The sequence below is a fragment of the Equus przewalskii genome, chromosome X (assembly GCF_037783145.1).
Source record: "Equus przewalskii isolate Varuska chromosome X, EquPr2, whole genome shotgun sequence".
Classification (NCBI taxonomy): Eukaryota; Metazoa; Chordata; class Mammalia; order Perissodactyla; family Equidae; genus Equus; species Equus przewalskii.
The window spans coordinates 95,789,696-95,809,624 of record NC_091863.1 but is presented as its reverse complement, the minus strand read 5'-3'; the positions used below and the strand labels follow the sequence as shown (position 1 = coordinate 95,809,624).

Sequence of the window (19,929 nt, the reverse complement as noted above, 5' to 3'; positions counted from 1 at the left end):
CTTCCCCTCCTAAATTATTATTTTCATCTCTTATTCCAACTCGTGTTATGAGTTTGTAGTTAGAGTGATAAGATCGTCTTTGCTTTGGTGGTTTCCTTACCTTTATCCTAATGCTATAATTGAATATTTGCTATCCTGTTCTGCTTCTATCTATTTGTCTCCCTACTCCGTGTTTTGTGACCCCTTTCTCCCTTTTTTTCTTTTTTCAGGTATGAGAGCTTTCTTGAGGATTTCTTGTAGTGGAGGACTTTTGGTTACAAATTCCCTTACCTTTTGTTTGTCTGGAAAAGATTTAATTTCTCCCTCATATCTAAAGGATATTTTTGCTGGATAGAGTATTCTTGGCTGAAGATTTTTATCTTTTAAAGTTTTGAATATGTCACTCCATTCTCTCCTAGCTTGTAAGGTTTCTGTAGAGAAATCTGCTGAAAGTCTGATAGGAGTTCCTTTGTAGGTTATTTTCTTCTGTCTTGATGCCCTGAGTATTCTTTCTTTGTCATTCGTTTTTGCCATGTGCACTACTATATGCCTTCCCGTAGGTCTTTTTACATTGACAAATCTAGGAGATCTGAAAACTTCCTCCACACACATTTCTCCCTCAATCCCTAGATTTGGGAAGTTCTCTTCTATAATTTCATTAAGCACACTTTCTGCTCCATTTTCCTTTTCCACGCCCTCAGGAATTCCAATGATTCTTAAATTGGTTCTCCTCATTGAATCCTCTATTTCTCTGATATTTTCCTCATTCTTTTTAATCCTTGGTTCTCTTTCTTCCTCTGTCTGGAGCCATTCAGCCTGTCTATCTTCGATTATGCTAATTTTCTTCTCTATGTTGTCTACACGGGCATTCAGGGAATCCATATTCTGTTTTATCTGATCCATTGTATTTTTCATCTCTAGTATTTCTGATTGATTCTTTTTTATAGTTTCAATCTCTTTTGTGAAGTAACTCCAGAACTCGTTGACTTGTTTCTCTATATTTCCCTTTACCTCATTGAGTTTTTTGATTGTAGCTACTCTGAACTCATTTTCACTTAGTTTACCTATTTCCAAGTCCTCAGGACTTAATTCTGTGTTTTTATTGTTTTCCTTCTGGTCTGGAGCTTTTATAAATTGCTGGATGGTAGAGGAGTGGTTTTTTCACATGATGGTAGTATTCAGTTGTAGTTACAGCCTGTCGCCACTAGATGGGGGTCAAGAGCCACACGTTCTGAACCCTCTGCCTTCAGCCGCGATGGCAGGCGTGAAGCACGGCTTGGGAGAGGAGAGGCAGTTTCTCTCGACTGCAGATCTGGATTCCAATCAGCTTTTGCTCTCTGGTCTCCCGGGGCCCTGGCTTGACGGGGTCCCCGCACACAGAAGCTTTCCCCCTGTCAGTGGGTTTCCACTGCACCGGTGGTGGAAGTCCTGGATGATCCCCAGATCCCTGCTCCTTCCTTCACCCACAGGAGCGATCCCAGTCTCTAGGGGAGGGAGGGAAGTTCTCTCTTACCCCATTCCAGCTCCTCCGAAGCCAGCTGCAGCCTCTCTGTCCTCCATCGTCTTGCTGCTGTACGTCTCTGACAGTCTCTGTATTAGGGTTATTGGTTGAAATTCCGTTGTTCCAGTTCTTTGGTTGTAGTTTGGTGGGGAGAGAGTCCTGGGTCAGCTCACCCCACCATTTTGCTGACGTCCCTCTGTCAGGGACAGAAGTCCAACACGGCAAAAGGTGTGACGGTTCCTCTCCGCCAGTACATCTTAGTAGAGAAGCCTCGCACCAAGAACCACTTTTCCCACCAAGAGCTGCTGCTTCTTCTGGAGATGTTCGAAAGACTACTTGCCTTTCAAGCCTTTGGCTGAATGGCTTGCACAAAAACCAGCTCCCCAGCGTCCCAGTGTCAAACCTCCCAGACAGTTTCAGAGTAAGTTTTTCCCCAGGGTGACAGCTTTTCAGGCTAAGTGCTTAATGAAATCTGGGCCTAAATAGCCACCAAGTAATGCCCTTATTTAAGACATAGTAATTGGGGTTCTTCTTTGTTCTAAGAAGCAGCCAAACTGCTCCCTATCCCCACTCAAGTGTTTCTTATCAACCGTTAAAGGAAAAGGGGACAACCCTAGCATCATACAACAGACAAGGAACCATCAAAAAGAAGACCAAAAGGGTGCATTATTGATGGAACTATTTTGCACTGGGCCTAGAAACTTGACAGAAGGGGAAAAAGGAGCCAAAATGTGTCTTAATTTTCCAAAGAGCAGCCCTTACCCCAACTTACAGCAACTGAGTGTCCAGCACCCCTAGCAACCAGTGCTGAAGGATCCCTTCCCCTGGCCCGAGGCCTGACCCAGCTTCCTTCTCCAGGAAGATTCTGGATTAATAGGTGCCAGGCTTGGTACAGCTCCCAGATCTTGAGGCAAAAGGAGCTCATTCAACTCTAGCTGTTAATCAGCAGTTGTCTGTTCTAACCTCCATCTAAACACAGAAGAAGGAATGAAGACATCTGCCACTGGGTACAGAGAGGGTGTGTCGGCTCTCAGAGTGCAGGGAGGGAGGAGTGGGGTTGCAGGAGGGGTGCAGAAGGAAAAGTAGAGAAACAAGTCCCACTTCCTCCACTCAGTTTTCTTTCAGAAACCTTCCAGGAAGGGATTAGGTTTGCTTTTTCTGGGTAGCTCATAAAATTCTAAGGTTGGCTCCTGTGGTAACTTTTCTAGGCTTCTCCTAACCAATATCGCTGAGGGAAAAGATAGGGACTAAACAGGAGCCTTACTTCCCAGAAGGAATCCGGATCTTGCTGGCTCCTGTTCTAAGGCACTTGATGGGGCTATTTAGCGACTTGCTGTGCTCTGTTCGAAGATGGGGGGCTTTCTTTTCATGCCAGAGGATTGGGCGGTAGTTTGCAACCCTGGTCCCCAGAAGACTCACGTGGAGAGCCTGTTAAGCTAGTCTAAGGCCCCTCCCCTGATAGTCTTACTCATCTGATCTTGATAATGTCCTTAAAATGTGCTTTTTCATCACTCAATCTGGGTGATTCTGATGCTGGGGGGTTCCTAGACCATACTTTGAGAGACACTGCCCAGAGTTCCAGAGAGTTTGAATAGTTTATTTAATGCATAGTTTATTTAATTCACTGGTGAGTTTAAGGGAAGTTATAAAATATACACATACTCTATACCCATACAACATACTCTAAACCCAACAACAGAGAGCCTCCTGAGGCTGTTTTGAATCACATGCCTGAGCTTGAGCACCATAATCAGGTGGGGATAATGCTTGATGGCTTTGCTCTCTCATTTTTAGCCCAGGATTGAGGATAGCTGTGGTTCTGTGCTTAGAGCTAATGCCTAGCAATTCCTTAATGAGAGTCAATAAAGCACAGGAAGGATAGTGGCTCTTATTAAGTTTGAGGGACTCTTGGCTTAGGCTGTGATTGGGAACAGGTAAGCCTTCTCCTGTGCACACTCAATCTAGAAATTGCTAGAATTTTGCTGAGCCAGATTTCTCTGTTATGCTATAGAATGAGTTTCACTAAACAGTGCTTCTGTCTATAGTGTTAATACCACAAGGTTTGGGATACCAACTGAATTGAAAATATTTATTAAATGTGTATCTCCTTGCTGTCTAGGCATCATAAATTAGCTTTCATGCAAAGCAAGTTACATGGTGTCCTTTTGGGGTTTCCAGACCCACAGACCTCCTTGACTTTTTCCATTTCCCTTCGGCTGAAGCTGGTGAGGTCTCAGAAAGAATAAGTAAAATGATAGAGAACAGAGGAGCTTTCTCTGATGATGTCTCAAAAAGGCAACAGCTGGTGGAAGCTTTTAACATAAATAATTCACCATTTAAACAAGCACTTATTGAGCAACTACTATGTACCAAGCACAACTTTAAGTGTTAGAGATACAGTAGTAAGTAAAACAGATGAAAGCCCTTCTTCATGGAGTTTATCTTTGTAGTGGGAGACATGGACAATAAACAAGAGAATAAGCAAAATATACAGTATGTTAGACAGTGATCAAAGTGCCAAGGAGAAAAAAATAACACAGGGAAGGGGATCATGAAGTGTCAAGGTGGAGGGCAAAAATTTTAAATAGGTTGGCCAGGGAAGGTGTCACTGAGAAAGTGCCTTTTGTATCAAGACCTGAAGGAAGTGAGGGAGCTAGACACATGGACATGAGGAAGAGCATGCCCAGCAGAGGGAACAGCAAGTGCAAATGCCCTGAGGGAAGAGCATGCATAGCATGTTTGAGGAACAGCAAACCAGCAGTGTGTCTGGAGCAGAAAGTAGTAAGAGACATGGTCAGAGAGGAAATGGGGAGATAGATCATGTGAGATTAGTGGGAACATAGATGTTCTCGTCTAGTTCCAGGAGACCAGAACTGTGAGACTACCCTGAAGCATGAAAAATTTTCAGAACAATAAAACGAGAGACATTACTTGGTACACTGAGTATTAAATTCATAATTCCAAGAGATAACGTAAGTCAAATATGCAGTATCAGGAAGAAGTGCTAAATAAATTCATGGATGACAGTTGCATAAAGAAGTTAGGAAAGGCTTGGGATGACTCCTAATTTTGTGTGATTGACTCCACAAAAGTTGACTGAAATATTCCTCCTCCTTTTCCTAGAATTAAAAACAGAAGGATGAGGGCCAACCCAGTAGCATAGTGGTTAAGTTTACACTCTCTGCTTCGGCAACCCAGGGTTCATGGGTTCAGATCCTGGGTGCGGACCTACACACCACTCATCAAACCATGCTGTGGTGGCGTCCTACATACGAAATAGAGGAAGATTGGCACAGATGTTAGCTCAGGGACAATCTTCCTCAAGCAAAAACAGGAAGATTGGCAACAGATGTTAGCTCAGGGCCAATCTTTCTCACCAAAAAAAACCCAACACTGGAACGATGAGCCAGATGTATCATCAGCTTCACCCATTAGCCCTGTGTTAAGTCCTCAGGCACTGGAATCACAGGCCAAAAAAGAACCATATTTGGAACCAAGATAGTAGCTAAGGTTATCAATGGATCAACATACAATGGAGGTGGGGAAATGTGAAGGGATATGAAAGCTGAAAATACCAAAGGGGTCCCTGGCACTGTGTAAAGCTAGTTTGAAAAGAATGAATAAATAAACACAAATGGAAATTTTGCCCACCTTCTAAACTACATCATTTGCCACTGGTGTCGAGGAGAGAGATGGCTCATCACCTGGTCTTCAAAGGGACTTCTGCTAATACAAATGTCTAGAGCTTCCTAGGAATGAGAGGCACTCTGGGGTGTCTCTTTGAGGTGTGGAAAATGCTATGTCAAGAAGCCCAGAAAAGACTATTTTGAAGCTCCTACAGGGGAACCCAACTAGGAGCCCCAGGATCAGAGAGTTTGGAGAGGTGGAGGCAGCCATAATGAGGACAAGGTGACAGTCTCCATCCCCACCCCATTGGGGGTGGGAGGACTCAGTTCCTCAGGGCGCTCCCATCAGCCTTGCACCCATGAACGGTAAATATAAGTAAAAGTAGTGTGCTGTTCATGCAAACACAGCTTACAGACAAGCCCTCTTCCAACCTGATTTTCTTCCCTCCGCCAAGCCTTCCTATGGAGAATCCCAAAGCCCTGTTGGGTTTTAATGACACAGACTGTGCCTCTCACCACAATCACCCCATCCTATTAGCAAAAGGCGGTACAGGACAAGAGAACATGCAAGCCCTCTGACATTGTAAACTCCATTAAATGGTTGGGTTTCTATCCCGTGGTCAAAGGGGAGCTTTCTGAGCAGAGAAGTAACCCAAACTTCTTGTTTCTTGTTTTCACCTGCAAGGGAACAAGCAGAAAGTGTGCACCTTGCCTCCAATGAGCCTATTAACTGAAAGTGCCAATATTGCTGTAGGAAAAATGAACAGTGGTTCATGAAGGATTTCTTCTTTAGGAATGCTTCAGTGAGAGCAATTTCCAACCTTTGAGAGCAGTGACAGGAAATGGAGTTTGACTCATTTCTTTTCTCCCACTCTCTCCAGAGCACCTTTGAGCCCTCACCTGGATCTCTTCACTCACAGTCTGTGACCATGCTTGCCACGCGTGCCTCTCCCAGCAGCGCTCAGCTGCCTCTTAGTTTCAGCATCCCAGCCACCACCCAGGGCTGTTTGGATTCCTCAGCGGCTCGACACAAGATGGCTTTAAACCCCCGAAAGCAAAAGAAGAATAACCCACAAGTGACTGTAAGTCCTTCAAGAGGCCCGGGAATAAACTCCTATAAAATAAAAGACGAGTTCCAACCTTTGCAAACTGCTCCTATGGAAGTGGTATGGTTTGGGGGATCCGTACCCTAAGTAGGGACGGTAAAGTCAAGAGCACTGTCCCAGGCTTGACACCCCCAGAGAGGTGAGCAAATTTGCATCTAGTGGGTGGGATGCCCCAACCATGTGGAACTTACATAAAAGGCACTGAAGAAAGCAGAAACAGTGACCTAAACCCCAGAAACTGATTATTGGCTTAGCATCTGGGAATTCGCTCAGCCCTCTTTGTAGAAGATACTCAACTATAGTCCAGATCAGGATCCTTTTAATTATTAATCAGATAAGACCCATGAGTTACAAATTGTTCCAGTCACTTGAGGTCAGGCTCCCAGCAACTCTAAGCATTCAGAACTCAGCTATTAACCTCTCCAAAAATCTCTTGGTGTCACATAGATGTCACAAAGTCCTGTCACATGACTTTCTAGCAGGCAGAGCTACACTTAGGCAAGCCAATTTTGTTGAAAACATGGCCACAGATCAGACTTAGAGATCTGACAGCAAGGAGAAGTGAGAGTTGATAACAGAGAGAGATCACAGAAACGATCTGGGGCCATTTAGTATAAGGACCAAGAACCTTGCCCACCTCAATAAGTCCCTCAGGGCCACACTGTATCATAGTCCAGTGTGATAGATCGTGTTCATTATTTGTCCGAGTCATCAAGAAAAGTTTAACTATGTTCCCTGATCTTTGTTTAGGAAGATAGGGAAGTAATGCCTTTGGAAAAGATTTTTACTAAAAGCTAAGACAGATGGGAAGATGTTGGTGTTTAAAAGGATATGTCAGTTAGCTGGAAGATTCACTTTGGTCAAACACCCAATTCCTCAGTGACTCTGGGCTATAAGTAAAGGGCTATAAATCAGAGCTGAAAGAGACTAAAAGATTTTGTAGTTACGAACATTTTACCGGGAAGGACATAAAAGCATAAATATTTGCCCAAGGTCAAATCCCCTGGTGGTGGCAGAGCTAGGGCCAGAACCCAGTCTTCTGACTTCCAGCCCAGGACTCTTTTCACCTCACCATGTTGCCCTTTGCTTAGTCATCTCAGTTTAGCTTTAGAAAGAGAACAAAGTACAAGTTGAATGAACACTTGGCAGGCCCTGAGAGGATCTCCATAGTTTAGTGTCAAGCAGAGGGTGGCCAACCTGGACACTTCACTGCAAACCTGGGAGGTGGGGAGGGTTGGCTAAAGGAAACTTAGTGTGACCCTTCTGACCTTCTTCCTTCTGCATAGCCTAATTGAGGAAAGACCTAGGCAGCACTCTTGAAGAAGACTGTGACATCTACTTCTTCCTTGTGACTTTCTCCCTGACACACGGATGAATATAAAAGGGTCCAGGATCATTTCTGACACTAAGGCTGCTGCCACTTGCTCCCTGCTTTCGAATTTCTTACGTCTGCAAGGCCCACAGGAGGCTTCCCGTTATCTTTGATTTGTAGATGTGGACACAGAGATTTAGAGACTAACATGCCCAAGGTCACACAGAGAGAAAATGATGGAGCAGAGATTTGAACCCAGGTCTATCTGACCTCATCACTCAAAAGTGAATAATTTTGAGCTGAGTCTGTTTGCACAGGCACTTTTACTGGGAGCATAAAGAGTTGTACATTTGTCTTTAAAAGCATGTCATAAAGGCTTACACTAAGCGAATTCCAAACACTGCTCAGTGTGGTGCTACTCTGACATTCCCAAAGCTGCACCGTAATTCTCTGAAAACCTTGTTTATACTAAGCTAATTTTGACCCCTTCAGTGTAAAGGCTGAATGCTTCATCTTTTTCTCTCTTCCTTCCAAACAAAACCCCGATCCTCTTTCTTCTTTTCAGCTGGAAAGTTGTAATTCATGCTTTTATAAATTCCCTGAAAAGAAGCCAAACAGGATTTGAATTTGGCTCCCAGACCTGGTGAAGCAAATTTGGGAATTCCAGTGTTGCCAAGAGTATGATTGTTGTCAGGCCCAGCAACCCCATTTTCAGACTGATGGCCTTGCAGTGTGGTTCAGTGGTTTCCGGGGTGTTTTAGAGAGTTCCCTGCAGCATATCATTCAGAGATCAGAAATTTCCAATCTAGATGAACTACTTCCAATAGGTAAAATGATCACCAGGTGATGAATGCCATTGGAAAGAATTTCCGTCGTTAATGGTATTGTTATGCTCCCAACAGAACCATTTGGATATCAAGGACTTTTTTCCTGATGTTCTTTTCTTTGGCAACCATGCAGGAGTGGGTGGAGAGCACAGTCTGATTCAAGCTCTTTCTTTCCCTCTTTTAGGTGAAACCAAAGCCGGAGGAGCCAAGCCTTGCACTGGTTTTTGAAGAAGACAAGAGTACAAACCAACCAAAAGAAGCTGACCAAAAGAAGCCAAAAAAAGACAGTGCAGGTTGGCACATCTTCACCCTCACCCAGAAACATGTACTACAAGCTTAATTGCACAGTGCTATGTGACAGGAGCTGTATAATAAGAATTACTCAGGCCTGCTGTCCTTGGTCCTCAGAGAGCTTTCAATTGAAGATACTTACTAATGTGGTCCAAGTTTCTCCATCTAAACTACCTAATTAGTACAATTGCCACTTGTGTGGGATTTAGGTAAAGGGTTATACCTGGATCCCAATTTTATCTAAGTGAATTTGCAACCAGAGAGGTGTTTTGTGTTTGTTTGTAAGTTGGTTTAATCCTCTCCAAGTCTAATGTACATGCTGAGTTCCTCAGTGAGCCCAGATATCTGAGGCAGCCAGTGAGTTCCCTTCAGCATTCCCCCTCAGCGATAATAACACAATTGGCCCAAAACTAGTTTTTTAAAGCTGCATTCCTCTTCCAGTCGAGAGAAAAGGTCTTGTGTTAACAGTGAGACCAGTTCCCATATCCACGGGCAAAGAGGGCTTGGCCAGCTGCAGACAGATGTCCTTAACACCTGTTAGATCCCCAAACAACAAATACCACTGGAGTGAAAATCTCTCTGTGTGTTTGTGTGTGTATACGTGCGGCTGTTGGCTCCAGCTGATGGCAATCGAATTTCAAGCAATACTTGATAAAATAAAATTCCAGTTCCACAAATCAAGTCAAACAGTTTTTTCATATTTTTGTCACAAAGGATTTCACATGTGGGTTCAAAGACAGGATATCCCTAAACATATTTTCCCGTGAAAACTAACAAAACCACAAAACTGTTCTGCAAAGAAAAAAAAGAAAAAGAAAAAAAACAAATTGAGTAATCTTTCACTTTCTTTTTATCTTTTTTCATATTTCTTTTTAATAGTTGTCCCTTTTATACACAGAGGATAGAACTGATTCAGTGTCCATGGGAGCAGATACTTTGATTGCTTTTCCATATAATGGGAGTGGTGTGGAGCGCAGCTAGGTGTGCTCAGTGCTGTATGATGGATATGAAACCACTAGATGGCGCTAGGGATGCAGTGGATGATGAGGGAGGGAAGGCAGTGAGGGCCCTCCCACCTGGAGAGCAAACTGCGTTCCTTAGTAAGAGTACTAGAGAGATGAGCATTCTGAATAACTGCTGCTTTGTGCTTGACCTGAAGCCTATGGACCAATGCAATTGTTAAGGCTTTCCAAGAATTGCTTTGCATGTGTATTACATTGGATTATTTTAATACAAGAGAATAGAGAGCAGGAGAGGGCCATAATCCTACCTCCCAGATAACCCCTGTTGACACCTTTCTAAAACGCAAAGCAATTCCTGCACATGATATGAAAATTAAGTGGAATTAAGTAGAAAATATAAATGCTAATTAGAAAGTAAAATTTCCCTTCGCCCTGTCCCAGGCAGTTTCCTAAAAGGTAATTGTTACAAGTTCAAAAATTGCCTTTTGATGTGTCTCACACCAAACGGTGGACCAGACTATTGATATAATGGTGATGAGCCAACCTTGGAATCAGTTTGTAAAACTGGGATTTCACTTTGATTTAAAAATTTCCAACTGCCGAAGGCTTATAGTGACCAAGTTGTTCTCTATCTTCTGCATAGCTACTTCTGCATACTAGGGAATTCAATAGCAAACGGGTACCCACTGGGCCAGGGCAGAGTATTCTTATTTTACACGTATTTTTCCTTCCCTTATTTCTATTTGGTACAGGTCCCTCGAGCCAGGAACAGAGCAACAAAACTGAGATTTATGAGAAGAAGACAGTAGATCAGGCTTCAAACACAGATGCTATTTGGAGTCAGGGCTGCCCGTTGTCAGCAGTGTATAGAAGACAACATGTAAGAAAAGGGTGGAGTGCTTCAGTAATGAGTGAGCGCGGTTCCAGAGGAAGAAGCTTGAAACAATCCAATCACAGGCTTGGCCTAGTTGATAGAGCTGGGTCCCCAACTGATGATAACACTGCCAGGGATTGCCTTCCCTGGCTCTTGTCCCTGGAGAAGCAAGTCATGAAGCAGCCCATAACACCACAGGCAGAAACCACTACTCTTCTGGAGTTGCTTTCAGCTAAAGAGGACATGGGAAGGAGAAATGCTGGTGCAGATTTTGAAGCCAGCAAAGCATCAGCATCACAACCCACACCTGAAGACATGGAAGAGTCCACGGATAGTGGTCAATCACCATACCATGAAGATGGGGCTTCTGGAGCTGAGAAGATGGAAGTCAGAGCTTCTCTTTTACCAGTGGTGGAAAGCCCTTCCACAACGGAAGAAGATGTCGTTTTCTCAGTGGCAGTGAAGGCTCAGGTATGTATGGATCCTTCTCATCTTCAGTCAGAAGAGGAGGAAGCTTCCAGCTTTGATTCTCAAAACATCCAATTTAAAATGGAGTCACCTCAAGATATCCCAACTATCTGCAAAGAGAAGCCTCCTAGAAATGTTCTCCAGGCCTTTACAGCAAGCATTTCGGGTATGGCAAGTGCTTTGGCAGAGGGAGGCATTTCTGCAGAGAAGCTGCCTCCCAGAAGCCTTTCCCGGTCCTTAGGGAAGCCCAAAGCTGAAGAAGACCCCTCAGATTCAGGGAGCACTTCAGAGGCGAGGAGTCGTTCTGAGCAGCAGCTGGCTCCCAGATACTCTTTCCAGTCCTTGGGGAAGTGCAAAGATGAACGAGAAGTCTTCCCAGGATCAGAGAGTTCAGCTGTGGAACTGAGCAGTTCCGAGCAGCAGCTGGCTCCTGGATACTCTTTCCAATTCTCGGGGAAGCCTGAAAATGGCCAAGAAGTCTTCACAGAATCAAAAAGTTTTGTTGTGGAATTGAGTGGTTCTGATGAGCAGCTGGCTCCCAGATGCGCTTCCCAGGCTTTGAGGGAGGCTGAAGGAGAAGTCTCCACAGAATCAAATAGTTATGTTGAAAAGTACAATAGTGCTGAGGATTGGGGCAGCTTGGAGGAAGATCTGCCTCCCAGACACCCTTCCCAGGCTTTGGGGAAGCCCAAAGACCAACAAGAAGTCTCCTCAGTTTCAAAGAACACACCTGAGGAGTGGAGTGTTTCTGTGAAGCAGATTCCTCCCAGACACCCTTCTCAGTGCCTTGTGAGGCCGACTGTTCAGCAACAGGTCTCCTCAGGTTCAATGAGTGCTTCTGTAGAATGGATTGGTCCCGTGGAGCCGATGCCTCCCAGGCACCCTTTCCAGCCCTGGGTAAGCCTTAAATTCGGGCAACAAGCCTCTGCAGGTCCAGAGAGCGCTGCTGTTGAGCGGGGCATTTCTATGGAGCCGCTGCCTCCCAGAGCGTCTTCTAAACACCTGACGAGGCCTAAAGTCAAGCAACCAGTCTCCTCAGATCCAGAAATTGCTACTGTTGAAGGGATCAATTCTATGGGGCTGCTGCCTCCAAGACATCATTCTCAGCCCCCAGTGAAACCAAGAGCTAAGCAAGAAATCTCTGCAGGTCCAGAGAGCACAGGTGTTGAGGAGAGCATTTCTATGGAGCCACTGCCTCCCACAATGCCTTCCCAGCCCCTGATGAAACCAGTAGTCAACCAACCAATCTCTGCAGGTCCAGAGAGTGTTGTCATTGAGGGGAGCACTTCTACAGAGCCACTGCCTCCCAAACATCTTTCTCAGTCCTTTGTGAGACATAAAGTCCAGCAAATGTCAAGTTTTCAGAATGCTGCTGTTGAGGGGGATATTTCTGGAAGCCCACTCCCTGGCAAATATCCAACTCAGTTCTTAACGAGGTCTAATTTTGAGGAAATGTTCTCATGTGTAGAGAACACTGCTGCTGAAGGAGACATGTCTAAGAAATCGCTGCTTCTGAGGCATCCTTCCCAGTCATTTGTGAAGTTTATGGCACAGCAAATCTTTTCAGAGAGCCCTGCTACTGAGGGGGATGTTTATGTGGATCCTTTGTCTTCAAATCAACCTTCCAAATCTTTGTTGAGGCCTAAAGTTGACCGCCAAGTTTCCTCAAGTTGGGAGAGTGCCGATATCAAGGGAGGCATTTCTTTGAAAGTGCTGCCTACGAAACACCCCTTACAGTCCTCGGAGGGGCCTGAAGACCCGCAAGAAGTTTTGTCACATTCAGAGAGTGCTCCTGTGAAGTGGAGAAGTTTGAAAGTACAGCTGCCTCCCAGACACGTTTCCCGGGCACTGGGGAAGCTTGACTATCAGCAAGAAGTCTACTCAGCTTTTGAGAGCTCTACTGAAGAACCGAGTTCTGAACAGCAGCTGTCTTCCAGATGCCCTTTCCGAGCTGAGGACGGAGCTGAATTCCAGCCACAGATTTTCTCAACAGACTCAGTGAGTGTACCTGTAGAGTGGAACATTTCTGAGGAGCACCTGCCTCCAAGACACTCTTTTCAGGCTTTTGCAGACCCTGAATATCAGCAACAGGTTTATTTAAGTTCCGTGAGTGCTGCTGCTGAGGGAACCACTCCTGAGAGCAATTCTAGCAGCTGGTCCCCACCAAGAAGCCCAGCTTCTCCAAACGAAACCAAGAAACACCGCCAAGTCGCTGAAGACCTCATTAAGAACATGCTGACTACTGCTACCAAACCTGTGAAGTTCACCACTGCTTCTGCCTGGGAAGCATCCACTTCAGAGGACACTCACTCTAAGGAGGAAGTTCTTGAGAGTGGTGATCAAAATATTAGCTGTTCAGATTTATTCGCCAATGGGGCTGATGTTGAAAACCTTTTTGGAGTCCGACTGAGAAGAATCTCTTCCTCACCAAAGTACAAGAGTGAGAAACAAGGTGATTTTACCAAGCTTCCTTCATTCTCTTTGGGCCCAATTTCATCTTCCATAGTTAGAGAACAGCAAATCAGAAGAAGCACCTCCCAGGGGCTCCTGGGCACTGCGGAGAACCTCACCACAACATCTGACTTTGCAGAGAAGCAACAGAGCAGGCCCAAATCTGAAAGCATGGCCAGGAAGCAACCGGCTTACACGATCCCAGGTGAGATTTTATCTTTCCAGATGGCAAGTAAGTACCAAATGGAGGGAAGAACTGGAAGTCAAAGTCTTGAATGGGAGGAAGTCTGTTGTAGCCTTGCCTGCTGAATTGTTGCTTTGATTGGGCTGGCTTGTGGATTTAGGGGCAGGATAGTGCTCCATTCTAGATCAATGGATTTGGAGATGGTTAATTTTGAGTCTTCTATTTCCTCAGGGGGCCCCCTATGGACATCCATTCACATTTTGTAATAGACACATGACTGGAATTCCCTCTCTACCACCCTCTGTGCACCTTACATTTAGATGGAATTTTATGCTTTTCTCAAGATACTTTTACATACATTATGCTCCCCCCAATACCATATGGGTTTTTTAAGTCAACTCATTTACAGAGCACTATATTCAGATTCTCAGCTTGAAATCTTAATTTACTGTAAATGTTTGTATTTCCACAGCTATTTCAATCACTTGAAATGTCTAAGAATCCAGAGCTAGGTGATCTTTTGAGCACTAATCTTTCTCAAAGCCTTTTTACCTTCAGACTCACTATCACATAGTCTTGTATATGCCTATGACCACGCCCATGTAACCACACACTTGCATGAGGGCCTATGAAGTAACAAATGCTATAAGATTTTTCTTGGAGTTAGAGGAATGATATCAATGACCTGAGTCTCTGGCCTCCCAGGAATTCTCCCAGCCCACCTGGCAACCATTATCCTACCCTGATTTGGGGATAAGAAGAGGGATGAAGACGGGAGGGAAGGGGACCAGTAAAAGGACAGTATGCAAACTTTGAAGTAAAGCTTCTTATCTACCCAAGGAATTCCTGACTTGCCAGGTTGTGGGGAGGGCACAAAAGAAGGGGGCCCTTCTCTATGTGATATCTGTTTATTTTCCCTTGTCAACTAACAAGGATCTCATTTGGGACATTATTGTGGGTAGGCCCTAGCCAGGCTCAAGACCCTGCCTGCCTCACTTCAGTTCTAACTCCTGTCATTCCTTTCTCAGGAGAGGTTCCTGATCAACAGTCAGATTCTACTACCCCACAGCCAGCTTGGATAACCATGATAAAGCAGAGGCAAAGGAGTTCCCAGGCCCACACTCCTATGAAAGAGCCAAAAACCAAGAACAGAGCTGGAGCCAAGGCTGAGACTAAGGAGCCTAGACATGGGGTAGGACCTGGGGCAACCCAGAAAACACTCCAAAAGTTTGCTGGAGCCAGTTGGTTAAGCTTGCATTGGGAACTTTGCCAGGCATACAGCTCCCCACCTCTTTGGGTGCATTAATCAAGGCAGGGGGACCCTTCAGGGAAAAGACTTGCTTTGTACTCATACAAACATGCCCCACTTTATGCTCTTAAAGGATCTGTGAAAAGTAATGAATATGAGAAGATTCTATAAATCAATCCTATCCTAAATATTCTAGAGCAGGATTCTATGAAATTGGTTGAAAGATAAGGAGTAAGTTATAAAAAAAAAAGTAACCACTGGGGTGAGAGTTGAGTAACTATTCTTACAGATGTTTTATGCCCATAGATATGTATATGTATTTAAGAAACTATAAATGTAATCAAACTATACGTATTATTATTCACTTAACTTTTTATTTCTGAGTACCTTTCCATATCAGTACATAACGATTTACTTTCATGTAAATAAAGGTAATGTTTGATGTTTGGGTTTCTACATATTGATTTGGTTTGGTGTGGCACCTCCCTGTAGGTTAAAAGAAAAGTTATGTGATGAACTAGGCTAATGGTACCACATGTGGATCACGGGTGCTGGGATTATGTTTTGCTTCCAATGTCCCATTTGCAATGTCTTTGGAAGTGTTGGAATGAGACTCCCTCTTGTCAAAACTGCAGAAAACTGACTCAAGAAAACATCAAATTTACGTATCAAGAGAGATGTCTAAGTTCCTATATTTTTAAGTGCTTACTGTCATTGAGAGATCACGTGAGGATCTGTTTAACTCTTTGCTTTAAAGATCTTTTCATTTTCATCATTAGTATTTTTATGGGAGCAGGATTATACAGGGGAAAAGTCCACCTTGGTTAAAGCTTTTGTCAGGGGGAAATACACTAGAGAATACAAACTCGTTAACTTAGACCAGTTATGGAGAGGTTAATTTGAAAAACTTAAACTGTACAATTTTGAAAAGACCTATAGTTATATAGCTTTCTAATGCAAGGAGTGCCAGTCAGATGTCAACAAGGTTTGCTAAGTAGAAATCCTATGGAACTCACTTCAATTAATTGATAAGATTTGTGTGTAACCACCACATTCTATTAGCTTGCTGTTAGGTGCTGGTAAAGTGCGAGGGAAAGGATTGTTCTTAAATTAGTTCTGCTGTTAACCTGTTTACACTATTTGTATGATTAGACAACATTTTCTTCCAGATCTGAAAGGTAGTAAACTTGAACCAGCTAGGTTCTGTGAACCTAAATTCTGAACCAAGGTGTTCTCAGTGCTATTTCTTCCCTTCTCTCTCTCTTTCTCTCTCTCTCTTTCCCTTTGATTAATGTTGAACTCATAATACCCAGGATAGGGCTGGTACTTTGTGGTCTTCTGAATAAATAATTTTTATTTTCATGTCAGGACTTATAAACTTTCTGTTTTCATTTTTGTATTAAAGGGAACTAGCCATGCAAATGAAAACCAACCAAGAATGATTTTCACTTCTGATGTCAATAGACAGGAGAAGATGGCACAAATGAAGCTACCTAAGTCTGCCAAAGCAGGTAAAAACCCCCACCCCGCTCCCCAAAAAATTGCTCTGGTGAAATGTGGTAAAACTTTTACAATTTCAGGCTTAGACGATACATGTCTTTTCCTCCCCAAATCAGCTGCATGAGTCTTTCGTGACTCTTTCATTAGATACAAATATTAGCTTGTTTTAGGAAAGTCTAATTATTATGACTACTAGAAGTCCAGTGTGTAAGGTTCAGAGAGTCTTCCAGTCTTTTACCCCATCAAGGAAGCTGTAAAGGCACAATATTATGATCACTCACTTATACATTCCTGTAGCTAGTATTTAAGAGGAAAGAACCAAGCTACCTTCCAGTTCACATCAAAGCAGTATTTTCTCACCTTCTATATTCCCAATGAAACTGTTGAAAATAATCCACCATAAAGGCCCAATGGTATTGAATTGTTTTTTAACTATTTAAAAGGCTTGTTTCAGCCACTTCATATTCTGAGCAGGGATGTGAGAGGTGGGGAAATGTTGAAAGCTGAAAAAACACTCTGCTGGGATAGAATAGAATGTGGTCTTATCAGTAGGGTTGTGTGCCAGAGGGATGTTTTTTCAGCAGGAGCAAGAGGAGAGGAGAATGGATTTACATTGCATCATCTTTGTCCTCTCCCTTAGGTCCCTCATGAAGAAATTAACTAGACTAGGAATTTAGGAACCCACTGTCTGGCCATGAAATAGCAGTGCCTGACTATAGCGATTAATGGCCTCATGGGCACTGTACTCCTGCCAAGTGGTTCTCAACTCTCACTGTGCATTAGAATCACACAGTGAGTTTTTAAAAAATTACAGATGGCCCTGGCTCCATTGCTAGAGATTCTAATTCAGTTAGTTCAGGAAATGGCGTGGGCACTGGTACTTTTAAAAAGAGCCCTAGGTGATTCTAACGTGTAGCCAGGGTTGAGAACCACTGTTTGAGTCTAAGCCATAAGTCAATCAACCATAAAGCAGGATGAGGGAAGGAATAGAATTGGGGAATAGGGAGGTAGTCTGGTTGGTCAGAGCAGTTGGTACAATGTCATTTAGCACAGACTTTTACTTTTACTGGATGGATCTATTGAGTCATCAGTCATTTCGCACAACATTGTGGATTAGCAAAACAAAAATAATATTACCTTATTTAAAATTTAAAAAACTGAACAGATACCATACAATATGTTTCTTCTGTAGTCTCACTTCAAAAGTGTAAGACAATCTAATAATAGCCATCCAAAGACTGGCAGTTATAGCTGTGGGTATTTTCTCTCAGACCTTCCCATGTCCAGGCCCCTGTGGTCATAGCCACATTGATTTTACATCTTTGACATACCACCAATGGCAGTGCCCAAGCACTGACTTTTAGAAGCCAGAAGAAACCTGAAAGGAGGAAAAATTGTATTGGATCTCATGATGCAATATCAGTATCTCTGGGGCTTCTTACTACTTGTGTTTTATTTGCTGTTGTTCTGGTAGGATTTGAAGATCTGAAGATATTTCAAGTGCCTGCCATGGGAAAAGAAACCCGGCGATCTTCAACTCTCCCAGCCATGTTCCAAGAGCCAGTTGAGCCAGTTGAGGTGGTTGCGCCAGTGGATCCAGCTGATCCAGTGGAGCTGGTTGAGTCAGTCGAGCGGGTTGAGCCAGTCTGGTTCTCCCTGGCCAAGAAGAAAGCCAAAGCGTGGAGCCAAATAGCAGAAATCATGTAATCAAATAGCTCCTGGGTGGAGCATCAGCATTTCAAATGATAATCGCCAATAGCTGTATTAATGCCACAAAGTCATTTTTTTACTGTAACCACTTTTTATTAAGCAAAAGAACCTTAGAAATGGGAATTAAAGCTAATAATTATTTGAGTGAAACAAATGCCATGAATGCCTAATCTTCAATAGTCACTGCCAGCACCTGAAAACTCAGCATTTCCTCTATGAAACTATGTAAAATGTTTGCACTGCTGTAGAACTGGGAAATCTTTGACTTTGGACAATATGCTTTAGAAGGGAGAAAGCAAAAACACTTCATTGGGGCAACTAAGAGATGGACATTTCCCTTGATCAAATAAATTTATTCTAATGGAAATGTCCAGACAATTTGGCCTAAGGATTGGCTTTTGGGTTTTATGAGCCTAGTTAAATCCTTCAATTCTTTGGTTGCTGCTCCAGGCTTTGCAAAGGCCCCTAGAAGAGGTGGTGGAAGTAAAAATTCTGGATCTTCAAGAAAAACTTTGCACAGCCAGTCCCCTAATCAGCCCACTGCCCTTTGAAACACCTTCTTTGTCTCCCTGGAGGACCCCAATGCCTGCAACTTATACAGAACTCTCTCTTTACACATGCCCCATGTCAAGCTGTTGCAGGTCCAGCAGCAATGGGCACCTTCCTATGATGTGGAACATTTCTTAGGGATTATCATACTCCTCTGGATGGTTAGTCCATTAGTGTTTGACCTCTTGCCCCAACACCACTGTGACCCTCTCCAGTTGCTCAGAAATGTACTGGATGTCGTACACACCCTATTGTTGAAGCACTTAAGACCCTGTTGAAATTCAAAATTCTATAGACGCTAAAAGCTATACTTTCAATGGGCAGATGGGAAGCCCTCCACAAGGAAGCCTAGGGCCACTGGAGAGCTGTCTTTCCCCCTGGCTCCAATCTTAAGGTGGAGAACTCCATGTAGTGAAACTTCTAGTTCCTTCCCCTCAGCAGGCTCTGTTTCACAAAGTTTTAGCCCAAAGCAAGACTGCCATCCCAAAGCCATAGAACAATTAACTTTCTGCTAACTGGAAGCCTTAAGTGATTAAATCAGCCTTTCCCTGCCCTCATTCCTAGAGGCACACACCTCAAAAGTTACTAGGCTGGACAGCCCCCACCTCCCCACTGAACCACTCACCCCAAGTCCTTCCTCTCTATTTCATCCCCCAAACACACCAAACACTGAGAACTTCCTTTGGATGCCTGGACAGGACCTAGCTCATTTTCTTAGGAGCCCCAGAAGTGTCTTCTCAGTCTACCTTTCACTGTGTCTTCCTCTGTGACCTCAGGGTTACTTTGCTTAAACAGAAATGCAGGCCTAGACATAACTGTGCCTTTGCGTTCTGAGTGGAGTGCTGCTTCGTGGAAAAAAAAAATCAGAGAGGGAGTGAGCTGCCAGAGCTTATTTAAACCCCTGGCGCTTGGTTTTGCTGACGACAGTATAATGTGACATTGCACAATCATATGCTGAAATTTGCATTTTCTCTATAAAACATCTATTTTTCCTGATACTGTATCTTTGCCTTTTTGGTAATTCTAGGTTTTTGATTTATTGAGGTTGATTTGCTTTGTATTCCTATAGTGAACCGTTCCTTAAGGTTGATGCCCTTTTCCAGGTAATTCTGGTAGATTAGCTGTTATATCACCCTTCCCCCTTCTCTCAGGGTGGACCTCTATTAGGTAATTCTCACTCTAAGAACTCTCTATTAACAATGACTTTTCCACGCTTAACAACAAAACCCTGCTTTTAAGTAAGAAGATTAAGTTTTAGTAATGCGTAGAGGCACATTCTGACAAGTTTTCAGCTTCTTTTGGCATTCTCGATTTTTGCTGTATGCAAATAAATTTAATAA

General features: G+C 43.6%; 1 protein-coding gene across 7 annotated transcripts in view; it reads left to right on the top strand.

The window, feature by feature from the left end:
- Positions 1–19,929, top strand: part of KIAA1210 (KIAA1210 ortholog) — a 64,457-nt gene extending 44,528 nt beyond the window's left edge. For all 7 annotated transcript variants that reach the window (XM_070606019.1, XM_070606024.1, XM_070606022.1 and 4 more), the window contains 6 exons: positions 5,988–6,188; positions 8,536–8,644; positions 10,357–13,602; positions 14,610–14,773; positions 16,236–16,341; positions 17,805–19,929. In XM_070606019.1, coding sequence (XP_070462120.1) covers positions 5,988–6,188; positions 8,536–8,644; positions 10,357–13,602; positions 14,610–14,773; positions 16,236–16,341; positions 17,805–18,037 — 4,059 coding nt within the window. In that variant the 3' untranslated portion in view covers positions 18,038–19,929. The remainder of the gene's footprint in view (positions 1–5,987; positions 6,189–8,535; positions 8,645–10,356; positions 13,603–14,609; positions 14,774–16,235; positions 16,342–17,804) is intronic.